This window comes from Carassius auratus, unplaced genomic scaffold (assembly GCF_003368295.1).
Source record: "Carassius auratus strain Wakin unplaced genomic scaffold, ASM336829v1 scaf_tig00027845, whole genome shotgun sequence".
NCBI classification, from domain to species: domain Eukaryota; kingdom Metazoa; phylum Chordata; class Actinopteri; order Cypriniformes; family Cyprinidae; genus Carassius; species Carassius auratus.
In genome coordinates, this window is record NW_020525632.1 from 1 (window position 1) to 23,887 (window position 23,887).

The 23,887-nt window shown below is 44.3% G+C and overlaps 1 protein-coding gene across 1 annotated transcript; it reads left to right on the top strand.

Annotated features, from left to right (window-relative positions):
- The first annotated feature begins 822 nt into the window (after window positions 1-822).
- On the top strand, window positions 823-23,804 carry LOC113079374 (plexin-D1). The gene is made up of 17 exons (XM_026251628.1): window positions 823-1,179; window positions 1,488-1,595; window positions 5,472-5,584; window positions 6,044-6,148; window positions 8,075-8,205; window positions 8,828-9,026; window positions 9,132-9,278; window positions 9,364-9,520; window positions 14,760-14,863; window positions 15,106-15,169; window positions 15,264-15,298; window positions 15,691-15,795; window positions 16,359-16,522; window positions 16,925-17,072; window positions 17,809-17,949; window positions 18,333-18,407; window positions 23,049-23,804. Exons 1-17 carry the CDS (start codon window positions 1,104-1,106, stop codon window positions 23,163-23,165), a joined length of 1,989 nt encoding a protein of 662 aa, XP_026107413.1. The 5' UTR covers window positions 823-1,103; the 3' UTR covers window positions 23,166-23,804.
- The last annotated feature ends 83 nt before the right edge of the window (window positions 23,805-23,887 follow it).

Here is a 23,887-nt window from a genome sequence, read left to right on the forward strand (position 1 = left end):
ACACACACACACAGACACAGACACACACAGACACACACACACACACACAGACACACACAGCACACACACACACACACAGACACACACACACAGACACACACACACACAGAACACACACACACACACACACACACAGACACACACACACACACACACACACACACAGACACACACACACAGACACACACACACAGACACACACACACACATACACACACACACACACACACACACTCTTATCAGTGTGCTGTATCTGACACTAATCACACATCTTCTCCGGTTCATCACTGGAGACTCTGCTCATCTGTGTGCTCCTCCTGACGTCACTCCAGGAACATGAACCCGCATCATCAGACACCAGAAGCCCTGAGCCGGCCTGATATCAGCGCGCTTGTTTCCATGCCTGAAATTCCCCGCTCTTTGTTTGGTCTGACTCTGAAACAGCAGCAGCTATATTTAACACACCGTGACACAGCTAATGGAGCAGAGAGAGCGCTGAACGTGTGAAGAAACACATGAGTCTGAGTCTGAGCTCCAGTCAAGCATTCAGAGCACTTTCTCATGAGCACTGCTGTACGCCTGCACTGTGTCTGTGCCAGATATATAGACCTGCATTCTGCTGGTATTTCCACGGTTTATTAACAGGTCTTAATGGACAGTGACTGCGAGCATCATGTCCATCCACATCTATACGTCTCACTCTCATCATAAAAGTAGCCCAAGACAGAGGAGAGATTTCATTATGGATTAGCTGAAAATCTTCTTTTCCACCACTATTGTCCTTTCTACATCACCATTGCTTTTATTTCAAAATCATTTCAGTTGGTTATTGGATACTGGATGAAGTGTTTTGATCACTGGAAGTACAAGTGATGATGAGCGTTCATTTTAATTGTGAGGAGCACAGATGATGCCAGAGCTCAAACACAATATCAGCGCTGACCAACTGTGAACACACTCTGCAGAGACAGAGAGCAGTCAGAATCGAATCGAATCGTTCAATAGTCAGATATTCCAGCATGTGCTTGTGTTGTGTCTGATCCTCGGGTGGTGTGTTTCAGGTGCGTGTGGGTCACTTCTGTAAGGTGATAGCGGTGGTGCAGATGGGTGGAGGCAGTGAGCTGGCCATCGTGGTCTCCATCGTGGTGTGCTGTGTGCTGCTGCTGCTGTGCACTGTGGGTACGTCTCTGTACACGCACACACACACACACACGCACGCACACACACACACTCACACACAAACACACGCGCACACACACACGCACGCACACACACACACACATACATACACACACGCACGCACGCACACACACACATTTGTGATGTTACTAACCCACTTCTGCATGACCTTCAGATCATCTCAGATCCTGTTGGAGATCTTGATCATCAGCTTTAGACACTGAGACATTCTGAAATCCATGTCATGTTTGTTGTATGTGTGTGTTTCCAGCATGAATAACCCCTTGTGTGTGTGTGTGTGTGTTCAGCACTGGTGGTTTATTGCACTAAGAGCCGCAGAGCAGAGAGGTACTGGCAGAAGACTCTGTTACAGATGGATGAGATGGAGTCCCAGATCCGTGATGAGATACGCAAAGGTAAGACACACACTCACACTCACACTCTTACACACACACACTCACTCTCTGCAGTGATGGAGTGTTAGTTTTAGTAGCTGTAATCGCAGCAGAGCACCTAAAGATCATGTGATGAGTGTGTGTTTATGTTCACGTGTGAGTCTGACAGGAGGAGATGATCTAACACTCAGAGTGTGTCATTAATCAGTGTTACATATAACTGAGTAAGTACAGTGACATGTGGCTGAGTACGATGACCCATACACACACACTGTGACAAACTCTCACACACACACACACACACACAGCAGTGAACACACACACACACAGCAGTGAACACACACACCGTGACACACACATAGCAGTGAACACACACACACCGTGACACACACACAGCAGTGAACACACACACACACACCGTGAAACACACACACGCACACCGTGACAAAAACACACAGCAGTTAATGCACACACAACGTGACACACACACACAGTGAACACACACACAACAGTGAAACACACACACACACCGTGACACACAGACACACACACACACAGTGACACACACACACCGTGACACACACACACCATGACACACACATAGCAGTGAACACACACACACCGTGACACACACACAGCAGTGAACACACACACACACACCGTGAAACACACACACGCACACCGTGACAAAAACACACAGCAGTTAACACACACACACCGTGACACTCACACACAGTGAACACACACACAGCAGTGAACACACACACCGTGACACACACACACCATGACAAAAACACACAGCAGTTAACGCACACACACATTGACACACACACACAGTGAACAAACACACAGCAGTGAACACACACACACACCATGACACACACACACCATGACAAAAACACACAGCAGTTAACACACACACAACGTGACACACACACACAGTGAACACACACACAATAGTGAACACACACACACACCGTGACACACACACACACACACACACACAGTGACACACACACCGTGACACACACACACCATGACAAAAACACACAGCAGTTAACGCACACACACCTTGACACACACACACAGTGAACACACACACAGCAGTGAACACACACACACACCGTGACACACACACACAGTGACACACACACACACACACACACACACACACACCGTGACACACACACACACCATGACAAAAACACACAGCAGTTAACGCACACACACCGTGACACACACACAGTGAACACACACACACCGTGACACACACACCGTGACACACAACACACCGTGACACACACACACCATGACAAAAACACACAGCAGTTAACGCACACACACCGTGACACACACACACAGCAGTGAAGACACACACACACACACAGTGACACACACACACCATGACAAAAACACACAGCAGTTAACACACACACACCGTGACACACACACACACACACAGTGAACACACACACACCGTGACACACACACACAGTAACACACACACAGTGACACACACACACACACACACCGTGACACACACACACAGTAACACACACACAGTGACACACACACACACACAGTGACACACACACACACACACACACAGTGACACACAGTGACACACACACACACACACACACACACACACACACACACACCGTGACACACACACACAGTAACACACACACAGTGACACACACACACACACACACACACACACAGTGACACACACACAGTAACACACACACAGTGACACACACACACACAGTGACACACACACACACACACACACACACCGTGACACACACACACAGTAACACACACACAGTGACACACACACACACACACACACACAGTGAAACACACACAGTAACACACACACAGTGACACACACACACACAGTGACACACACACAGTAACACACACACACCGTGACACACACACACAGTAACACACACACAGTGACACACACACACACTGTGACACACACACACAGTGACACACACCCGGAGCAGTGGGTAACCCTGTTCTGTGGTGTCCGGGGAGCAGTAGGGGGTTCAGTTCTTGCTGAAGGAAATGAAAATGCACAGACACTATTTAACTGAACAGAGATGACATCACTGAATTCAATGATGAACTGCCTTTAACTATCATTTTGCATTATTGACACACTGTTTTCCAAATGAATGTTGTTCAGTTGCTTTGACGCAATGTATTTTGTTTAAAGCGCAATATAAATAAAGGTGACTTGACTTGACCGAAGGGTCTCTCCTCAGTCGAGGTATTGAAGTGAAAGGGAGTGAACCCACAACCTCCAGGTTAAAGGTCCGACTCTCTAACCATTAGGCCACGGCTGCCCCAAATCTTGCTCCAGCTGAGGCTCAGACTCAAACCCTGAGCATTGCTCTGCGTCACACTGTGTTATAAGTACCTCACGCTGCTGATTGCACCTCTGGAGCTCATTTGTACATCTGGTCTTCCTCTGAGTTTCACAGTCAGGGTCTGGACAGATAATGATTCACATGTCCTCCACAGCAGATCTCACATCTCATTCACATGATCAGTCACATGACACGGGAGAACCAATGGCGTCTCTACATCTTAAGACGTCATTTACAGTTTCATGTCTAAGTTTTTTCTTCTTTTGTCATGTGGGTTTGATGTGACATGAGTAATTTTAAATAAACTGCTCATTTATTTATGGATATTAGATTCTGCCCTGAGAACACTTTAATCTGAACACATGTTTGTACACTCAGTTCACATTCAGAAGTTTGACCCTGTGAATCTGCGGTGAACAGCGTGTTCAGGTCAAGCAGGACACACTCATGGGTTTGGGTTTGAAGTGTGTGTGTGTGTGTGTGTGTGTGTGTTGATTCTTGTCGTTCAGAGTGTTTGGTTGTGTAAGTGACTCCAAGGAGCTGAGATTTTTGTATTGCAACATCTCACCATCATGCTTTACTTTTCCTCATTTTCTATCCTTGGTTTCCATGGTAATTTAATCCATAAATATACACAAACATCCTGTGTTGAAACAATAAGAGGATGTCTCACTTCCTGTTATCCCAGCAGCACTTTCCCCACAACACTGATCTGAGATCAGCTCCACGCGTGTCCTGAAGACTGGAGACAAATGAGCCGCACTGCTCTCAGATCAGTGGAGAACTGACCACACACACACACACACACACAGACACAGACACACACACACACACACACACACACACACACACACACAGACACACACACACACACACACACACACGCACACACACACACACACACACACACACACAGACACACACACACACAGACACACACACACACACACACACACACACACAGACACACACACACACACACACACACGCACAGACACAGCGCTAGTTCCAGAATGAGCTTGTGACTTTTCACCACAAACCACTGCTGTGTGTGTGTGTGTGTGTGTGTGTGTGTGTGTGTGTGTGTGTGTTCTGGTATATGGAGTGTGAAACTCTACAAATGTGTAAAATGAAATGTGTACTACAATGTAAACATGGTTTATGAGGTTTACCCTTCCAGTGTCCCAGTAACCCGAAAGGCTTAAAAACATACTAAACACCTATGGAGAGTCCCCGTAAACCACATATTCAAGAATGTGTGTGTGTGTGTGTGTGTGTGTGTGTCCAAAGCCATTTAAAAACCAACCTGTTCATCTTCACACAGTGAATCAGAGTTTGAGACACTCAGACAGTGTTCAGACAGAAACCTCGATCACTGTAAGAATGCATGACACATCCTCAATGGTGAAAACTTCATGCATGAAACAAAGGCTCATCTTTTTCTGCATACTCTGATGTTTTGTGCTGGGGTTGATGTGAGTGATTTGGTCAGCCGTGTGTTTGTGTGTGTCAGGTTTTGCGGAGCTGCAGACTGATATGACGGATCTGACTAAAGAGCTGAGCCGCACACAGGGAATCCCCTTCCTGGAGTACAAGCAGTTCGTCACACGCACCTTCTTCCCCAAGGTCTGATCACTACACACACTTACATCAATGACAGCTCACTGAAATCCTTCAGCCATACTAAAGACCACTGTCAGAGCAACTGGGGGAAAAACCTGGATAAACTAAAGCTAAGTGAGGAAACTTCACTTCATTTGTCTGAACAGGACACAGGTGTGATATTTCTAGAGATATTTCTCATGTATTTGTTCATCGTACAAATCATTTGTAGTTTATTAAAGAGTTAAAAGTCTACATCCAGAGCAGATACAGGACTCTTTCCCCTATTATTATTCTCCAGTGAAAACCGCAAATGTTGCAATTTTCCAGTCTTAGTGTCTGCACAATACTGGGCACAAAGACAAGAAACTCCTGAACGCTCCCTCCAGCGCACTGACACAATAGACAGCGTTTAGGGGAATTCTGCTGATAGACTTTAACTGTGAGCTCACTGTGTGTGTGTGTGTGTGTGTGTGTGTGCAGACGTGCTCTGACTACGAGAGGAGTCTGGTCCAGCCGGTATATGAGAACGATCCTCTGGGCCCGCGAGTTCTGTCTGAAACACATCCTCTGCTGCAGGACTGGCAGGTGAGACACACACATACTACAGTCCATGTCCAGAAACACTCCTGTCCGCTCATTATACCTTAGTTCATGGAGGTTGTGTGTGTTTGCAGTAAAGCGCAGATTCAGCAGATTTGTCTTTATAGGGATAGTTCGCCCAGAAAGGATAGTTCTGTCATTAATTACTCAGCCTCCTGTCGTTCCGAACCCCTGACCTTCTTTCATCTTCAGAACACAAGTTAAGATATTCTGATTCAATGAGAGCTTTCTGACCCTACATAGACAGCAAGGGAACTGAAACATGGCCCAGAAACGTAGTAAGGACATCAGTGGATCGATCAACCTAATGTTATGAGGCTACGATATGGAATTACATTTGTTTCAATAATAATGAACGAAACTTTATAAAACTGAACGTAACTTTTTCAGAAACTATCAAGAATATGCCATTACAAATGTGATTCATTCTTTGTTAATGTTTTTCAAAGATTTGTTTTCACTAATCGTGGATTCTGAATTCCTTGCCTCAGATTTCGCTTACGTTTCCCAGTTTTTCGTTTGGTGTTTTGACACAAACCTCTCGTGGGGGCGGGTTTAACAGTGATCTACTCTGATTGGATAGTGAGCTTTTGATGGACAGGTGCTCTCTGACCGGGAAGTACAGATGCCACTCAGTGGCGCACATATTGGAAAGCTCTCGCGCTGATTAAATCTGGTCTCCACCGCAAAAAAATATTTTTCACAGACAAAGTGAAAGAAATTTATTTTAATCTCATACACAGGTTCTACCCTATAAAGAAGTGTATACAAAGGTTTAAATCTGACATTGATGACAATCTGACAAGGCTTCTCAGTACATATGAAAAACATTATATTTGGGTCTTATGACTCTGGCCCCACAAACGAAAATATCAGTTTTGTTATTAATTTAAATTTTTTCCTAAACAAATTTCACATTCACAAATGCAAATTATCCAAATGTAAACCTGTCTTCTCTGTTTTTCTAAATGAAATGGAAATGAGATGACACAAGCTTACTTCAAGCTGCCTTGAAGGACAAGAGCTCTTTACAGACTGAGATGATCAAAGATCAAATATTATTTACATATTTAGGAATACAAATCAGCGCGAGAGCTTTCCAATATGTGCGCCACTGAGTGGCGTCTGTGCTTCCTGGTCAGAGAGCACCTGTCCATCAAAAGCTCACTATCCGTTCAGTTACGTTCAGTTTTATAAAGTTTCGTTCATTATTATTGAACCAAATGTAATTCCATACAACAAGAACACATTTTATGTGCAAAGAAAACTAAAAGAATGACTTTGTTCAACAATGTCTTCTCTGGGCGTTCATGAGAGTATCAGGATGCATGTGTGTGATGATGCTGATGTAGAACACACGTGCAGAGGAACACACACGTGTCCTGATACTCTCACCATGAACAAAGCTCTCACAGGTATGGAACAATATGAGGGTCAGTAATTTATGACAGAATTATCATTTTTGGATGAACTGTCCCTTTAACAGTGATGGAGTATTTTTCACAATACGCCGTCTTTTGAGAAAGCTCATGTGTTTCCTGTCAGCAGTTTTTCTTTTATTAGTCTAATTTTGTTCCTCAAGCACAGAGATTTTGGCTGAGCTTATTTTAATGGGTCAGTTTCAAAATGTTTGAAGAATTGCTTTGCACAGTTGGGAAATTATTGTTGTGATTCTCATGTGCAATTGTGAAACTTCAGAATTGTACAATGGGGTGTTTTTTAAGAGGAAGAATTTATTTGTCAAAAATCACCTAATTACGGATGCCAAACATTATTCTAGAAAGAGTGCATAAGGGCATCATGTAGTGTGTGAACATGTTTAACACCCACTGCATGCATACATTCATACCCTTTAGTCATTTGAAAATGAATGCTTTATACTCTATTATGAGTCTTTTCTCTCTACATCAGTCGTCTAATAGAATGCGGCCCAACCTGGACGAGGGAATGACGCTGTTTTCCACTCTTCTCAACAACAAACACTTCCTGGTCACCTTTGTTCATGCCCTGGAGCAGCAGAAAGACTTTGCCGTAAGAGACAGGTGAGTACAGAGAAACACAAGCAAGAACAAGAGCAGGATCTCGAACCCAGAACACATCAAAAACATTTATCACTAACAAAGTAACCTACAGTAAAACTGCAGAGCTGTCGAACTAATGCACAGAGCTCCTCAAAAGCACTGTAGATGTTCCATAGCAAAATAAATAATGGGGGTTTATAAAGTACACACTGAACAAAGTTACAGTAGCGGCTGTACACTCTGCACGGTTACAGCTCAGCACTTGAGATCTCATGAGAAGCACTTAAAGCACATCCTTATGCAGTCATGTATGTGCAACATCAGGAATTTCACTAAAAATATCAAATACTGCTCTTAGAAACTGCTGAACAGATACAGCACGATCAGTTTCTAATGGAAAAGCAGGTGCAGATTATATGGTGCTGGCTGAATTGAGTGCGGTGAACTCTGACTTTTGTATCTTGGCTGTTCTGAAACAAGAGTTACACCCTGCATTTGCTCAGATCTTTCTCTGTGATTGTCGTGTGTCTGATGAGCTGTAGGGCTGGAGTTTCCCTGACTCCATCCACATCAGCATCAGTGTGACTGCTTCCAGCTACTGATGTGTCTCATGATCTCTCCACATTCTTTCACTGATGTTTAGGTGCAATCTGGCCTCTCTGCTCACCATTGCCCTCCATGGTAAACTGGAGTACTACACCAGCATCATGAAGGAGTTGCTAGTGGATCTGATCGACGCTTCAGCCTCCAAAAACCCCAAACTGATGCTCCGGCGGACCGAGTCCGTGGTGGAGAAGATGCTCACCAACTGGATGTCCATCTGCATGTACAGCTACCTTAAGGTTTGTGCAAAAGTACACTAGACTGTGTGATTTAGCTGGAGCTGCTGGCTTCAGTTCATGGACTGTCTGAGCGCTTGTAAGCAGCCCTTTCTCTCGCATCCTCAGGAGACGGTCGGAGAGCCCTTCTTCCTGCTGCTGTGTGCCATCAAGCAGCAGATCAACAAGGGCTCGACCGACGCCATCACGGGGAAGGCACGCTACACACTCAGCGAGGACTGGCTCCTGCGAGAGAACATCGAAGCCAAACCACAGGTGAGCTCCAACACACATGACTGATCACACAGATAACGGGGTCGAGCAGTGACCTGACCTCTCCTGCCCTCTGTCTGCCTTCCAGAACATCCACGTCTCCTTCCAGGGCTTCGGTATGGACTCGGTGAGCGTGCGTGTGATGAACACGGACACCATCTGCCAAGTCAAGGACAAAATACTAGAGGCCTTTTACAAGAACCTGCCCTTCTCGCAGTGGCCTCGAGAAGAGGATGTTGATCTGGGTAAATATGACTGATGCTGGACTCACTGGAGAGGCAGCCACCTGTTGACCAGTTATTCTCTGGTCATGACATGTTGAGAAAAACCAAAACCTGAATTTGACCACTCAAAAATGTCTTGTCCAGCATAAATGCATCCTAACAGACCTTGTGTCTAAACAGAGGTCTGATACTCTGTTCGTCATATTTCTGTTTTGCATAAAACTGAAGAATATTCGGCACATCCTATACTGTATTCTAAAATGATCTGATATTAACTTTTGCATGGATTTTATTGAAAAGAGCTTGCTCATGTCACCAGTCATTTCACAGTGTGTCGGTGAAACGCTGAGATACCGTAGTCGTTGTGTGCGTGTGTGAACATCATGGCAACGTACAACAAAAAAATTACCTCACGCGGGAAACACTTAACATAACGTGTAAATGCAAGTAACTAACGTAAGGTCTAAACATGGACTGTTCCGCTCAGAGTGATGCTTGACTGTGATTGGTCTGTTCCGCTCAGAGTGGTGCTTGACTGTGATTGGTCTGTTCCGCTCAGAGTGGTGCTTGACTGTGATTGGTCTGTTCCGGTCTGTTCCGCTCAGAGTGGTGCTTGACTGTGATTGGTCTGTTCCGCTCAGAGTGATGCTTGACTGTGATTGGTCTGTTCCGCTCAGAGTGGTGCTTGACTGTGATTGGTCTGTTCCGCTCAGAGTGATGCTTGACTCTGATTGGTCTGTTCCGCTCAGAGTGGTGCTTGACTGTGATTGGTCTGTTCCGCTCAGAGTGGTGCTTGACTGTGATTGGTCTGTTCCGCTCAGAGTGATGCTTGACTGTGATTGGTCTGTTCCGCTCAGAGTGGTGCTTGACTCTGATTGGTCTGTTCCGCTCAGAGTGGTGCTTGACTGTGATTGGTCTGTTCCGCTCAGAGTGGTGCTTGACTGTGATTGGTCTGTTCCGCTCAGAGTGATGCTTGACTGTGATTGGTCTGTTCCGCTCAGAGTGATGCTTGACTCTGATTGGTATGTTCCGCTCAGAGTGATGCTTGACTGTGATTGGTCTGTTCCGCTCAGAGTGATGCTTGACTCTGATTGGTATGTTCCGCTCAGAGTGATGCTTGACTGTGATTTGTCTGTTCCGCTCAGAGTGATGCTTGACTCTGATTGGTCTGTTCCGCTCAGAGTGATGCTTGACTGTGATTTGTCTGTTCCGCTCAGAGTGATGCTTGACTCTGATTGGTCTGTTCCGCTCAGAGTGGTGCTTGACTCTGATTGGTATGTTCCGCTCAGAGTGATGCTTGACTGTGATTGGTCTGTTCCGCTCAGAGTGGTGCTTGACTGTGATTGGTCTGTTCCGCTCAGAGTGATGCTTGACTGTGATTGGTCTGTTCCGCTCAGAGTGGTGCTTGACTGTGATTGGTCTGTTTTGCTCAGAGTGGTGCTTGACTGTGATTGGTCTGTTCCGCTCAGAGTGGTGCTTGACTGTGATTGGTCTGTTCCGCTCAGAGTGATGCTTGACTGTGATTTGTCTGTTCCGCTCAGAGTGGTGCTTGACTGTGATTGGTCTGTTCCGCTCAGAGTGATGCTTGACTGTGATTGGTCTGTTCCGCTCAGAGTGGTGCTTGACTGTGATTGGTCTGTTCCGCTCAGAGTGGTGCTTGACTGTGATTGGTCTGTTCCGCTCAGAGTGATGCTTGACTGTGATTTGTCTGTTCCGCTCAGAGTGATGCTTGACAGTGATTGGTCTGTTCCGCTCAGAGTGGTGCTTGACTCTGATTGGTCTGTTCCGCTCAGAGTGGTGCTTGACTGTGATTGGTCTGTTCCGCTCAGAGTGATGCTTGACTGTGATTGGTCTGTTCCGCTCAGAGTGATGCTTGACTCTGACTGGTCTGTTCCGCTCAGAGTGATGCTTGACTGTGATTGGTCTGTTCCGCTCAGAGTGGTGCTTGACTGTGATTGGTCTGTTCCGCTCAGAGTGATGCTTGACTCTGATTGGTCTGTTCCGCTCAGAGTGGTGCTTGACTCTGATTGGTCTGTTCCGCTCAGAGTGATGCTTGACTCTGATTGGTCTGTTCCGCTCAGAGTGATGCTTGACTCTGATTGGTCTGTTCCGCTCAGAGTGATGCTTAACTGTGATTGGTCTGTTCCGCTCAGAGTGATGCTTGACTCTGATTGGTCTGTTCCGCTCAGAGTGATGCTTGACTCTGATTGGTCTGTTCCGCTCAGAGTGGTGCTTGACTGTGATTGGTCTGTTCCGCTCAGAGTGATGCTTGACTGTGATTGGTCTGTTCCGCTCAGAGTGATGCTTGACTCTGATTGGTCTGTTCCGCTCAGAGTGGTGCTTGACTGTGATTTGTCTGTTCCGCTCAGAGTGATGCTTGACTCTGATTGGTCTGTTCCACTCAGAGTGATGCTTGACTGTGATTGGTCTGTTCCGCTCAGAGTGATGCTTGACTGTGATTTGTCTGTTCCGCTCAGAGTGATGCTTGACTGTGATTGGTCTGTTCCGCTCAGAGTGATGCTTGACTGTGATTGGTCTGTTCCGCTCAGAGTGGTGCTTGACTGTGATTGGTCTGTTCCGCTCAGAGTGGTGCTTGACTCTGATTGGTCTGTTCCGCTCAGAGTGATGCTTGACTGTGATTTGTCTGTTCCGCTCAGAGTGATGCTTGACTGTGATTGGTCTGTTCCGCTCAGAGTGGTGCTTGACTGTGATTGGTCTGTTCCGCTCAGAGTGGTGCTTGACTCTGATTGGTCTGTTCCGCTCAGAGTGATGCTTGACTGTGATTTGTCTGTTCCGCTCAGAGTGATGCTTAACCCTCTGGGGTTCTTCATTTATGAGTCACACTCAGGACCTTCGGGTCAAAAATGACCCAGAGGCCGGGATTCAGGTATACTTTTTTTCAGTAAAATCAATCAAATGTATTTTTGTTCAATAATATTTTTTCTTTCTTTTTTTGTGTTTTGAGAGAATTTTATGATAATAATAATGAATAATGAATTTTTATGCAATAATTATGATCCATTTTTTCCCATTGAATATAATAGAAAATTTATATATATATGTATTTTTATTTTTATTTTTATTAATGCTGTATTTTATTTTAAAGTACAGCCAAGGCCTATAGAAAACAATTTTTGAAATTAGATTGGTGCCATCTGGTGGACAAATTAAGCATTTTTATCATGCAATAGCACATTTTTACCACTAGAGAGAATGTACAGCTCTCTGTAGAAAGGCTTGTGAATTCTAGTGATTTTTGCACATATTTGCCTATTTATTTCAGGTTGTGGATTTTAATATATAATCACAGATTCTCAAAGACTATTTTTGTCAAGTTTTTTTTTTTTTTGTTTGTTTGGTTGATTTAAATGGTAATTTCAAGTGCCAGTTTTACTTTATAATACAGTCAAACCTGAACATTGCACTAGAAAGAGAACAAATGGAAAGCATTTTGTTACCCATTGTTTTAATTCTAACTTAATAAAAAAAATTACATTATTTAAATCATAACATATTTTTATTTACCTTTTATTATAAACATTTCCATTAAAATTAATTTTTGCAATTCAATGAACAGTAACTCTTCAAAATTGCCAACAGCAATTATGAACAAAAAACAAAAATAACAGCAAACGTATAATCATTTTCAAACAGTACATGTAAATGGAAAATAGAAAAATAAAAAAAGTGTCACGCTGGGCCTGGGTCGTTCGAATAGGCCTGGAGGTTACTAGGGAAGAATTCCATCCTTTGACCTTACTCTGTTTGTGCGTGTGTGCGTGCGTGCGTGCACACGTGCTTGTGTGTGTGTGTTTGTGTGTGTGTGTGTGTGTTCAAGAGAGAGACATGGTGTGTGACTTTTGCATTTTGGATCCAATGTCTCCCCTTTATTTGATTCATTGATTTTATTTCACATATTCTCACATATCTCTGTTACAGTTTCACCAGTCTCATATTTCCCTATGTGTGTGTGTGTGTGTGTGTGTGTGTGTGAGTGAGTGTGTCTATTTTGCAACCTTGATGGCTTACAGCCTCATGCTTTTATTGCTGTGCACTTTATTTCTTACATTGATGAATAATTTCTTTTATTTCACACATTTCACAAAATTAGCTTTTGCAATGATACTTTCATTTGTGTGTGTTTTTGTGTGTATAAGTGTGTGTGTGTGTGTGTGTGTGTGAATTTTTTTGTCTGTTTTGCACTCTTGATGTTTTAGAGATTCACCCCTTCACTGTTGTATGCTTTTTTTCTGCATCGTGGCTGATTTGTAGATTGTACACACAAAAAAACTCAGTATTTTCATATTTTTGCAAATTTCCCATTCATTTCCTATGTCGGGTCATTTTTGACCCGAAGACCCTGAGTGTGACTATTTTTTTTACGACCACTTAGACTTTTAAAATCCTGTCCCCAATTTTTTGGGGTGTTCATATACCAAGTACCAAAAAAGTCACCAAGTTTCGGACCATTCCGATGAAGCCACGATTTGTAACATTTTTTTAAAAAAAAATTTCGGGTCATAAATGACCGAAGAACCCCAGAGGGTTTTAACTGTGATTGGTCTGTTCCGCTCAGAGTGATGCTTGACTGTGATTGGTCTGTTCCGCTCAGAGTGGTGCTTGACTGTGATTGGTCTGTTCCGCTCAGAGTGGTGCTTGACTGTGATTGGTCTGTTTTGCTCAGAGTGATGCTTAACTGTGATTGGTCTGTTCCGCTCAGAGTGGTGCTTGACTGTGATTGGTCTGTTCCGCTCAGAGTGATGCTTGACTGTGATTGGTCTGTTCCGCTCAGAGTGGTACTTGACTGTGATTGGTCTGTTTTGCTCAGAGTGGTACTTGACTGTGATTGGTCTGTTTTGCTCAGAGTGATGCTTAACTGTGATTGGTCTGTTCCGCTCAGAGTGATGCTTGACTGTGATTGGTCTGTTTTGCTCAGAGTGGTACTTGACTGTGATTGGTCTGTTTTGCTCAGAGTGATGCTTAACTGTGATTGGTCTGTTCCGCTCAGAGTGATGCTTGACTGTGATTGGTCTGTTTTGCTCAGAGTGGTACTTGACTGTGATTGGTCTGTTTTGCTCAGAGTGATGCTTAACTGTGATTGGTCTGTTCCGCTCAGAGTGATGCTTGACTGTGATTGGTCTGTTCCGCTCAGAGTGGTGCTTGACTGTGATTGGTCTGTTTTGCTCAGAGTGGTACTTGACTGTGATTGGTCTGTTTTGCTCAGAGTGATGCTTAACTGTGATTGGTCTGTTCCGCTCAGAGTGGTTCCCAGTGGGCCGCAGCAGCAGAATCCTGCAGGATCTGGACGACACGTCTGTCATGGAGGACGGCAGAAAAAAACTCAACACTGTCTTCCACTATCAGGTGAGTGTGTGTGTGTGTGTGTGTGTGTGTGTGTGTGAACTCTCGGAAACGGGAAATGCACAGAATCCGAAAACCCAGAGTTGCCCCCAAATTAGTGCAGAACATGTAAAAACTATTCATGCCGATTCAGACAGAGCCGACATGTAAACATGGACCAACTCATTCAGGCCCGTATCGAATGCTGGTGATGTGACCCAGAGTGAAGCTCTTCACCCTAATGACCTCTGACCTGTCTCTTGCAGATCCCAGATGGAGCGTCGCTGGCCATGAGCATGAAGGACAAGAGAGAGAACACACTGGGCCGAGGTGACCATCACCGTACCGTACATGCACACAAAACTCAAATATCCTACAAATCATAGATAGTCTTTTTCATGACCTTCTTTCTGTTGATTCACAGCGAAAGATCTGGACACAGAGAAATATGTCCATCTGGTGAGTGTGCTGGACGTCTCTCACACACTTGAGTTTTCACATGTGTTTGCTCCTCATCTGTGACACACCAATGATCCAGACTCGAACCAGAGATCTCGACAGCTCAGGCCGTCTGTCGTGTTCAGCACTCACATAATCCAGTACTCAGAGCCAGCTTCACTGAGCTTCTCACAGTAACGCGAGTCTCCTAAAGTCTGCTCAAACACTCTCTCTAGACGAAGACATGCATGAGTGAAGGGCTGCGGACTGATGTCAGATCTTGCTTGATCTGATTTCACACACACTTTTCTCTGAATCTGAGCATTGTTGTCTGTCGTCGTTAGAGAGCAGACTTTGGTAATAACTTATGAAACTTGCTGACTGAATATCTTGATGCTGTGGTTTGTCTTTAGGTGCTACAACATGACGAGCTGACAGAGAGCAGGAAGTCCCACAGACACAGTCACAGGAAGAAGGTGTTACCTGAGATCTACCTGACACGCCTGCTCTCCACTAAGGTAACACTCGACTCTCAAGAGTCACAAGATTCCAGAGCAATAGCAATGAGCATCAGTGCAGAATAGCCCACTGACCTCCTAAAGACTCGGCTCATGGGAACAGAGGATTGTGAAATGGAGAAGCACAATCCAGAGCCTCCTCTCCAGTCCCCACAGACCACTCAATGACACCGTATCCTCCACTCAGAATGAGCTTTATTGCCAAGTACATGGCAGACAGAAGCTTGCAGAATATAGCAAGACACAGATAATATAGGGTTCTGCGCAGAAGAGGCGGGGTATGACAAATAAAGTGTGGATGAGAGCTGACCAGCGTCTACAAATAGATTCTTGTGCAAGTCCCTCGTCTGTCCAGATGTTGCAGGATATAACTCAATCCCCCACTTGACCCACCGTTTGCTCAATCCGGCAAGAGTCCTGATGATTATGACATCGCCAACATACCGTATGTTTTAAAGGGACAGCAGATGCTGGGAAAAGGTTATAAAAACGAACTCTGATGAATCATGCTTGAGGTGAAATGTGAGCAGTAATATCTGTGTGAATGTGTTTGTCCTGCACAGGGAACTCTTCAGAAGTTCCTGGACGATCTATTTCAAGCCATCCTCAGCATTCCTCCAGAGAAACCACCGCTGGCCATCAAATACTTCTTTGACTTTCTAGAAGAACAGGCGGATAAGCGTGGCATAACCGACCCCGACACGTTACACATCTGGAAGACCAACAGGTATCGATACACTGCTTTAAACTCTGGTTACTCGCCTCATGCACATTCCCACTGGCATTTTGCACAATCCATCAGTTCATCTTTAATGGAAATGAAATAACTTGGTCTGCCACTGCTAGTTAATTGCTATTCCCTGATCACTAAGGTCATTGCTGTATAAACACTTGTCATGTAGAGGCACTTTTACCATCCATTCAGTTCCCTGTGGACGAAACAAGTCCCTACAGCTCATTACAGAAGTCAGTGGGTTTGCTGTTGACTGAGCACACTGAGATGACCTGTGTTCATGTAGCAGGTGGTTTGGCCCCAAGTGATGTACAGTGAGAATGATATGAGCACTAGCTAATAGCAGGAGCAGGGATCTGCTCAGGACTGTGATGTTCTCTGCGTTTCTCTCTGCAGTTTGCCTCTGCGCTTCTGGGTCAATATCCTGAAGAACCCTCAGTTTGTGTTTGATATCGATAAGACGGATCACATGGACGCGTGTCTGTCTGTCATCGCTCAGGCTTTCATTGATGCCTGCTCTCTCTCTGACCTGCAGCTGGGCAAAGTAAGAACACACTCACACACACACACACACACACACACACACACACACACACACACACACACACACACACACACACACACACACACACACACACACACTTCATAACCATTACTATGTGTGTCTATATGGCTGAAAAAATATAAACCCGTTTCTGTATATATATGGAAATGGCAGCTTTCCCCACAGAAGCATCTCTTCATATGACATCAAAAGAGAAAAGTCAAGTGAACTCTTTAGAGGAGTGTTTTTGAGAGAGTGAGGGAATGTCTTTTGGTCCGATTCGCTCATACTGCAGTGGTCTGCCATTGATGTCTGAAGGTGAAGTCATCTTTCTGAGCAAAAGCAGGTCCAGTGTGTAGTGTCACGTATGAAGCACAGCTCACACAGAAGTCACTTTCAAACCCAGCTGGGGGTTAACGCTGCAAAATCATGTGACCAACTTGAAAATAAGCAAAACCTGCACTCCCAGTCACAGATTACTGTTGGAATGACTGGAAATTGAATGAAAAATTTCACAGATCAATGTGAGCACATCCAGACAGTAAGTACATTAAACCAGACCAGTCGTAGAGAGAAGAAATGTGGAGTACAGGTCACATATATTTTCAGCCTTACCAGTTTAAACCATTATTAATTTGGCAAGAATGAATAAAGTCTGAACCAAAACAAAATCAGTGGAGTAGATCATACAGTGTCCTACACATTCTGCATCTGATCGATTGCTTCTTTATTACAGGATTCTCCCACCAATAAGCTGCTGTATGCCAAAGAGATCCCGGAGTATAAGAAGAGAGTGCAGTGTTACTACCAGCAGATTCAAGAGATGGCGCCGCTGAGCGAGCAGGAAATGAACGCTCACCTGGCCGAGGAGTCCCGGGTGAGCCGAGCGCACACTTCTGATCTGATCATGTCTCCAGTTCATTTCACAATACACAGACGTTCAGTGCAGCTTTACAGAAAATCATGATCTTAAAGTTTATAATGTCTCAATTTCTTCATGCCTTCATGTCACATTTGGCTCATTTGTGCTGGATCAGTCTATAGTTACATTATGAGATGATATAAACAATCACATAGTTGAGATTTACATACATCACTTTATGTGAGTGTACTGTATGTGAGCTGTATATGTAAAAAAATATTCATTCTAATCACCTGCCTTGTATATTTGAAATATGCCAGAATACAGAAATATCAAGTACATATGAAACATATACATTTGTATACTTACAAGGATTTTCTGAATGGTTTTTGCTGCAGAGATACAGGAATGAGTTCAACACTAACCTGGCCTTAATGGAAGTCTACAAGTATGCCAAGAGATATCGCAATCAGGTGAGTCCTTCCTCCAGCTGTGTGTCTTCACACCTGCAGTGGTGTAACTGTCCTGAGCGTGTGTGAGCGTGCTGGCAGCAGGAGGCCCATGTAACGGTCCATTCTTGAGCTTTGATTGAGCTCATTTCTGCTGACAGCTGTGCTCTGAATAGGGCTCATTTGACATTAATGTGCTATTGCATGGGTGTGTGCAAAACAATGCTGATTATTGTGAATGTGCAGTGAACTACACAAGCTTGAGCCATCTTGTGTTTGGATTCTCTCTCTTTCTTGACGGTCAGAGAACTGTGATTTTTTAAAATCATTTCCAAATTAAATACATTTAGTTTTGCAGTCTGAACAGATAACACTGCATGTACTTATTTCAAACTTAAATATGAAGTATTCAGTTCCCGAGTTATTCAATTCCTGTCTTGAGGTATTTTGCTGTATCAGCTCCCCTCTCCACCTAATGCTGTCCTTTTATCCCTCTTTCCCTATAAAGGCATAACAAGGCCATTAATATATATAACAGCTCCACGCAATATTGTAATTCTAAGATTTACGTCGTACTTGCAAACACTTTGTATGCATTATGGTTAATGAATGCTGGAGTAGTTGATTGTTTCCAACAGCGCCGAGTAGTCTATGCAAGCACTCGTACAGTATGACAAAAATTTTGTTGTATTTATGTGCGCATGTCCAGTAGAGCCAAATGTATCCATTCTAGCCTTGCTGCGCGCATTTGTCATATCCCGAGCTTTGCGTGTGTCTGTGCACTGTGCCAATTAGGCATAGTCATATACATTTTTGACCACAGATATAATGTCAGCAAAAGCAGCATTATTAAGTTAATAAAATGAAAATAAAGTAGGCCTACATAAAAATAATTTGACCTTACAGCTCCAAACTCTAGAGGGCCAGTGTCCTTTATAGTTTAGCTCCCAGGGCCAGAGGAAGAGAGGGCCCTTGAAAAGTATGAATCTGAAATATATTTTATTGTACCTGGATATTTTCATGGGTGGGGGGCATGGGGGCCTATCAGGACCGCCTAGGGCATAGGGCCTGGGATCTTGTGTAACACCCCTGTTAGCTTTAACCCTAATTATACACACTTGAACCTAATCAAGCTCTTACTAGACACACTAGAATCTTCCAGGTGTGTTAAGGCAAGTTGGAGCTAAGCTTTTTAGGACATTGGCCATCCAGGATGTAGTTTGGAGACCCTTGTCCTACAGAGTTGTTACTTTGCACATGCTTTTTGATCATTACAAATAATAATGTAAATTAATTTTCTTAGAATAGGAGATATGCTGTCTCTCGCATCACAAACATTATCAGTAGTTAAGTATGTGGTCTTGAAGAGGACCCTTTTTTCTCACATTTGGACTCGAAACTTTTGGACTTGGACTTGACTTGGACCCGAACCTCTTTGGACTCGGTCTTGACTCGGTCTCGACTAGTTCTGGACTTGGACTTGACTTGGACTCGACAAAGCTGGACTTGACTACAGCTCTACAAATAACTCTCTTGGTACTTTGGTGTCATACAATGATCGGTGCGCAGCGACGCTTCAAGTTGAATGAACCAAAAAAAAAAAACAACATGTACGTGTATTTGCATTGCCTTGAACGTTCTCTGCAGATCTCACCTTCTCACACGCCATGATTGGTTGATTATGTAACATACCTGCATGTTATTGGTCAAACTACTTTGGATGTTTTAGGCAATATAGAAAACCTGGCAAGGACGCATCCTGGGAAAATGGCTCATATGGTCACCCTAAATTAAAATATATTTTATGTGGGACTTGACAGTAAAAAGCTAACATATTGATTAAGCTGGAGTTTAGCTTGGCTGTTGAGAAGATCCTCTGCAAGTTTGTCATCCCGATTGAATCCCAAACGATCCATTAAATTCCTCCATTTTGTAAATGCACTGCTGGTGCCAGTGTGTCTCAGCGTGGCAAGTGTTTGAATTTTGACTTTTACTTCTGTGCACCAAATGAATGAAATTAAATCTGCTACAGAAGCCACACCCCAAACTCAGTCTAATACAGTAGCCACACACCAAACTAGTCTGCTACAGTAGCTACACCCCAAACTCAGTCTGCTACAGTAGCCACACCCCAAACTCAGTCTAATACAGCAGCCACACCCCAAACTAGTCTGCTACAGTAGCTACACCCCAAACTCAGTTTGCTACAGTAGCCACACCCCAAACTCAGTCTAATACAGCAGCCACACCCCAAACTAGTCTGCTACAGTAGCTACACCCCAAACTCAGTCTGCTACAGTAGCTACACCCCAAACTCAGTCTAATACAGTAGCCACAACCCAAATCAGTCTAATACAGCAGCCACACCCCAAACTAGTCTGCTACAGTAGCCACACCCCAAACTCAGTCTAATACAGCAACCACACCCCAAACTCAGTCTAATAAAGTAGCCACACCCCAAACTCAGTCTGCTACAGTAGCCACACCCCAAACTCAGTCTACTACAGTAGCCACACCCCAAACTCAGTCTAATACAGTAGCCACACCCCAAACTCAGTCTAATACAGCAGCCACACCCCAAACTAGTCTGCTACAGTAGCCACACCCCAAACTCAGTTTACTACAGCAGCCACACCCCAAACTCAGTCTAATACAGTAGCCACACCCCAAACTCAGTCTGCTACAGTAGCCACACCCCAAACTCAGTCTAATACAGTAGCCACACCCCAAACTCAGTCTGCTACAGTAGCCACACCCCAAACTCAGTTTACTACAGCAGCCACACCCCAAACTCAGTCTAATACAGTAGCCACACCCCAAACTCAGTTTATTACAGCAGCTACACCCCAAACTCAGTTTACTACAGCAGCCACACCCCAAACTCAGTCTAATACAGTAGCCACACCCCAAACTCAGTTTATTACAGTAGCCACACCCCAAACTCAGTTTACTACAGCAGCCACACCCCAAACTCAGTCTAATACAGAGCCACACCCCAAACTCAGTTTACTACAGCAGCCACACCCCAAACTCAGTCTGCTACAGTAGCCACACCCCAAACTCAGTTTACTACAGCAGCCACACCCCAAACTCAGTCTAATACAGTAGCCACACCCCAAACTCAGTCTGCTACAGTAGCCACACCCCAAACTCAGTCTAATACAGTAGCCACACCCCAAACTCAGTCTGCTACAGTAGCCACACCCCAAACTCAGTTTACTACAGCAGCCACACCCCAAACTCAGTCTAATACAGTAGCCACACCCCAAACTCAGTCTGCTACAGTAGCCACACCCCAAACTCAGTCTAATACAGTAGCCACACACCAAACTAGTCTGCTACAGTAGCCACACCCCAAACTCAGTTTATTACAGCAGCTACACCCCAAACTCAGTCTGCTACAAAAGCCACACCCCAAACTCAGACTGCTACAGTAACCACGCCCCGAACTCAGTTTACTACAGCAGCCACACCCCAATCTCAGGCTGCTACAGCAGCCACACCTCAAACTCAGTTTACTACAGCAGCTACACCCCAAACTCAACATTCTACAGTAACCACGCCCCAAACTCAGCCTGCTTTAGTAGATACACCCCAAACTCAGTCTATTACAGCAGCCACACACCAAACTCAGCCTGCTAAAGTAAACACATCCCAAAGTTATTCTGCTTCAGCAGCCACACCCCAAACTCAACACCCCTAAGAAGCCACACACAAAAACCTGCCTACTGTATTAGCCACACCCCAAACTCAGTCTACTACAGCAGCCACACCCCAAATTCAGCCTGCTGGAGTAGCTTCACCCCAATCTTAACATTCTAGAGAAGCCCCACCTCAAACTCAGCCTGCTGGAGTAGCCACACCCCAAACTCTACCTGCTATAGTAGCCAGACCCCAAACTCTACCTGCTACAGTAGCTACACCCCAATCTTAACGTTCTACAGAAGCCCCACCCCAAACTCAGCCTGCTACAGTAGCTACACCCCAAACTCAACATTCTACAGAAGCCACACCCCAAACCCAGCCTGCTGGAGTAGCCACACCCCAAACCCAGCCTGCTGGAGTAGCCACACCCCAAACTCTACCTGCTATAGTAGCCACACCCCAAACTCAACATTCTACAGAAGCCACACCCCAAACCCAGCCTGCTACATGAATTAGCCTGGCCATGAAATCAAACTGTTTCTTATATACAATGTGCATTGATTTTTGTTTGTCTCAACCAGTCTCAACCAATATAAAATATGGTCTCGGACTTGAGTCTGTACTCGGGTAAGCGTGATTTCACCAAGTACAACACGTTCCTGGAATTAAAAATCAGAATTGAGATATAACTTTTCAGGAAATACCCTTGTTAATCAGCTATTATTTCCCACTGATTTTAGGAATAAATTATGGGTAGGGTTAGGGGTTAGGATCGGGCTAAATCTATATTTTTGGATAATAATGTTGATCCAGGATAACGTCTACTTGGCAAGAAGATCATGGCAACCCTGTACTTGAGATCTGAATGTTTTAGCTGCTGTATTTTAAAGCACATACACGGATTGAAATGGCTTTGTGATCTGTTTTGTCATTTAACTGATGTCAGAATACCTTTAAAAGAAGATTTTGAATAAACTGTAAGTATATATTGATGTGTGTGTGTGTGTGTGTGTGTCTCAGGTGGTGAGCGCGCTGGACTCCAGCCCGACGGCTCGACGCACTCAGCTGCAGCACAAGTTCGAGCAGGTCATTGCGCTGGTGGAAGACAACATCTATGAGTGCTGCAGTGAGGCCTGAGCCCACATTCATCCCCCTGACCGCCGCCTCAAAGGACTGAAGCCCTGATGTCCATATCTGATCAAAACTGTCCCACATTTACTGAACCCATGTGGCTAATCAAGAAGTGAGGGCGAAACACCCGTTTCACTGCTTGTTCTTGCAGTGATGATTTTGTTGATTTTCTTTTGCTATAGTATTCAACTATTGACCTTGAACTAGGAGTTTGTTAATTAATTGTGGACTCCAGGGTCCTGAGGCCCTGTGGTCATGTGACGCACTGACCCCACGCTTGGGGAGAGCCACTTATGCACTGGATTATACAAGACCTTCTCCATAGCAATATGTATAGCTGTATGATGATTTCACGGTGTTGTGTGAATAACGTTTCTCCGATGGGATATTTGTGCCTGTGCTGTTCAGCGGCAGTCCATTTTAAATCCACGATGCCTTGGACTACAAGTTACTATGAACACATATAATAGACTTCAATGAGACTGTTGCATTTGTATTAATTATTATTATTTGAAGGTCTTGGGTCTTTCTTGAATGGGTCCAAACCAAAGTGTGTGCATCATTTTTGTAGATATTCTGCTGGAAATTATTAATTTTTTTGGAGAAAGGGACATTTTATCAATAATGACAAACTTTACTAAAACATTGTGTAGCATTGCCAGTTTTCTTTGTCGTCTTTTAGTAAGCATTTTTGTTTTTACATGAACTTTTATTTCTGCTTTGCCTCT

Excerpts from the sequence above, each read along its gene's own strand:
- LOC113079374 (XM_026251628.1), top strand. The coding sequence starts at position 1,104 with ATGGGTGGAGGCAGTGAGCTGGCCATCGTGGTCTCCATCGTGGTGTGC. Across the intron at positions 5,585-6,043 it reads CACGCACCTTCTTCCCCAAG|ACGTGCTCTGACTACGAGAG; the intron begins GTCTGATCACTA and ends GTGTGTGTGCAG. Across the intron at positions 17,950-18,332 it reads ACCTGGCCGAGGAGTCCCGG|AGATACAGGAATGAGTTCAA; the intron begins GTGAGCCGAGCG and ends TTTTTGCTGCAG.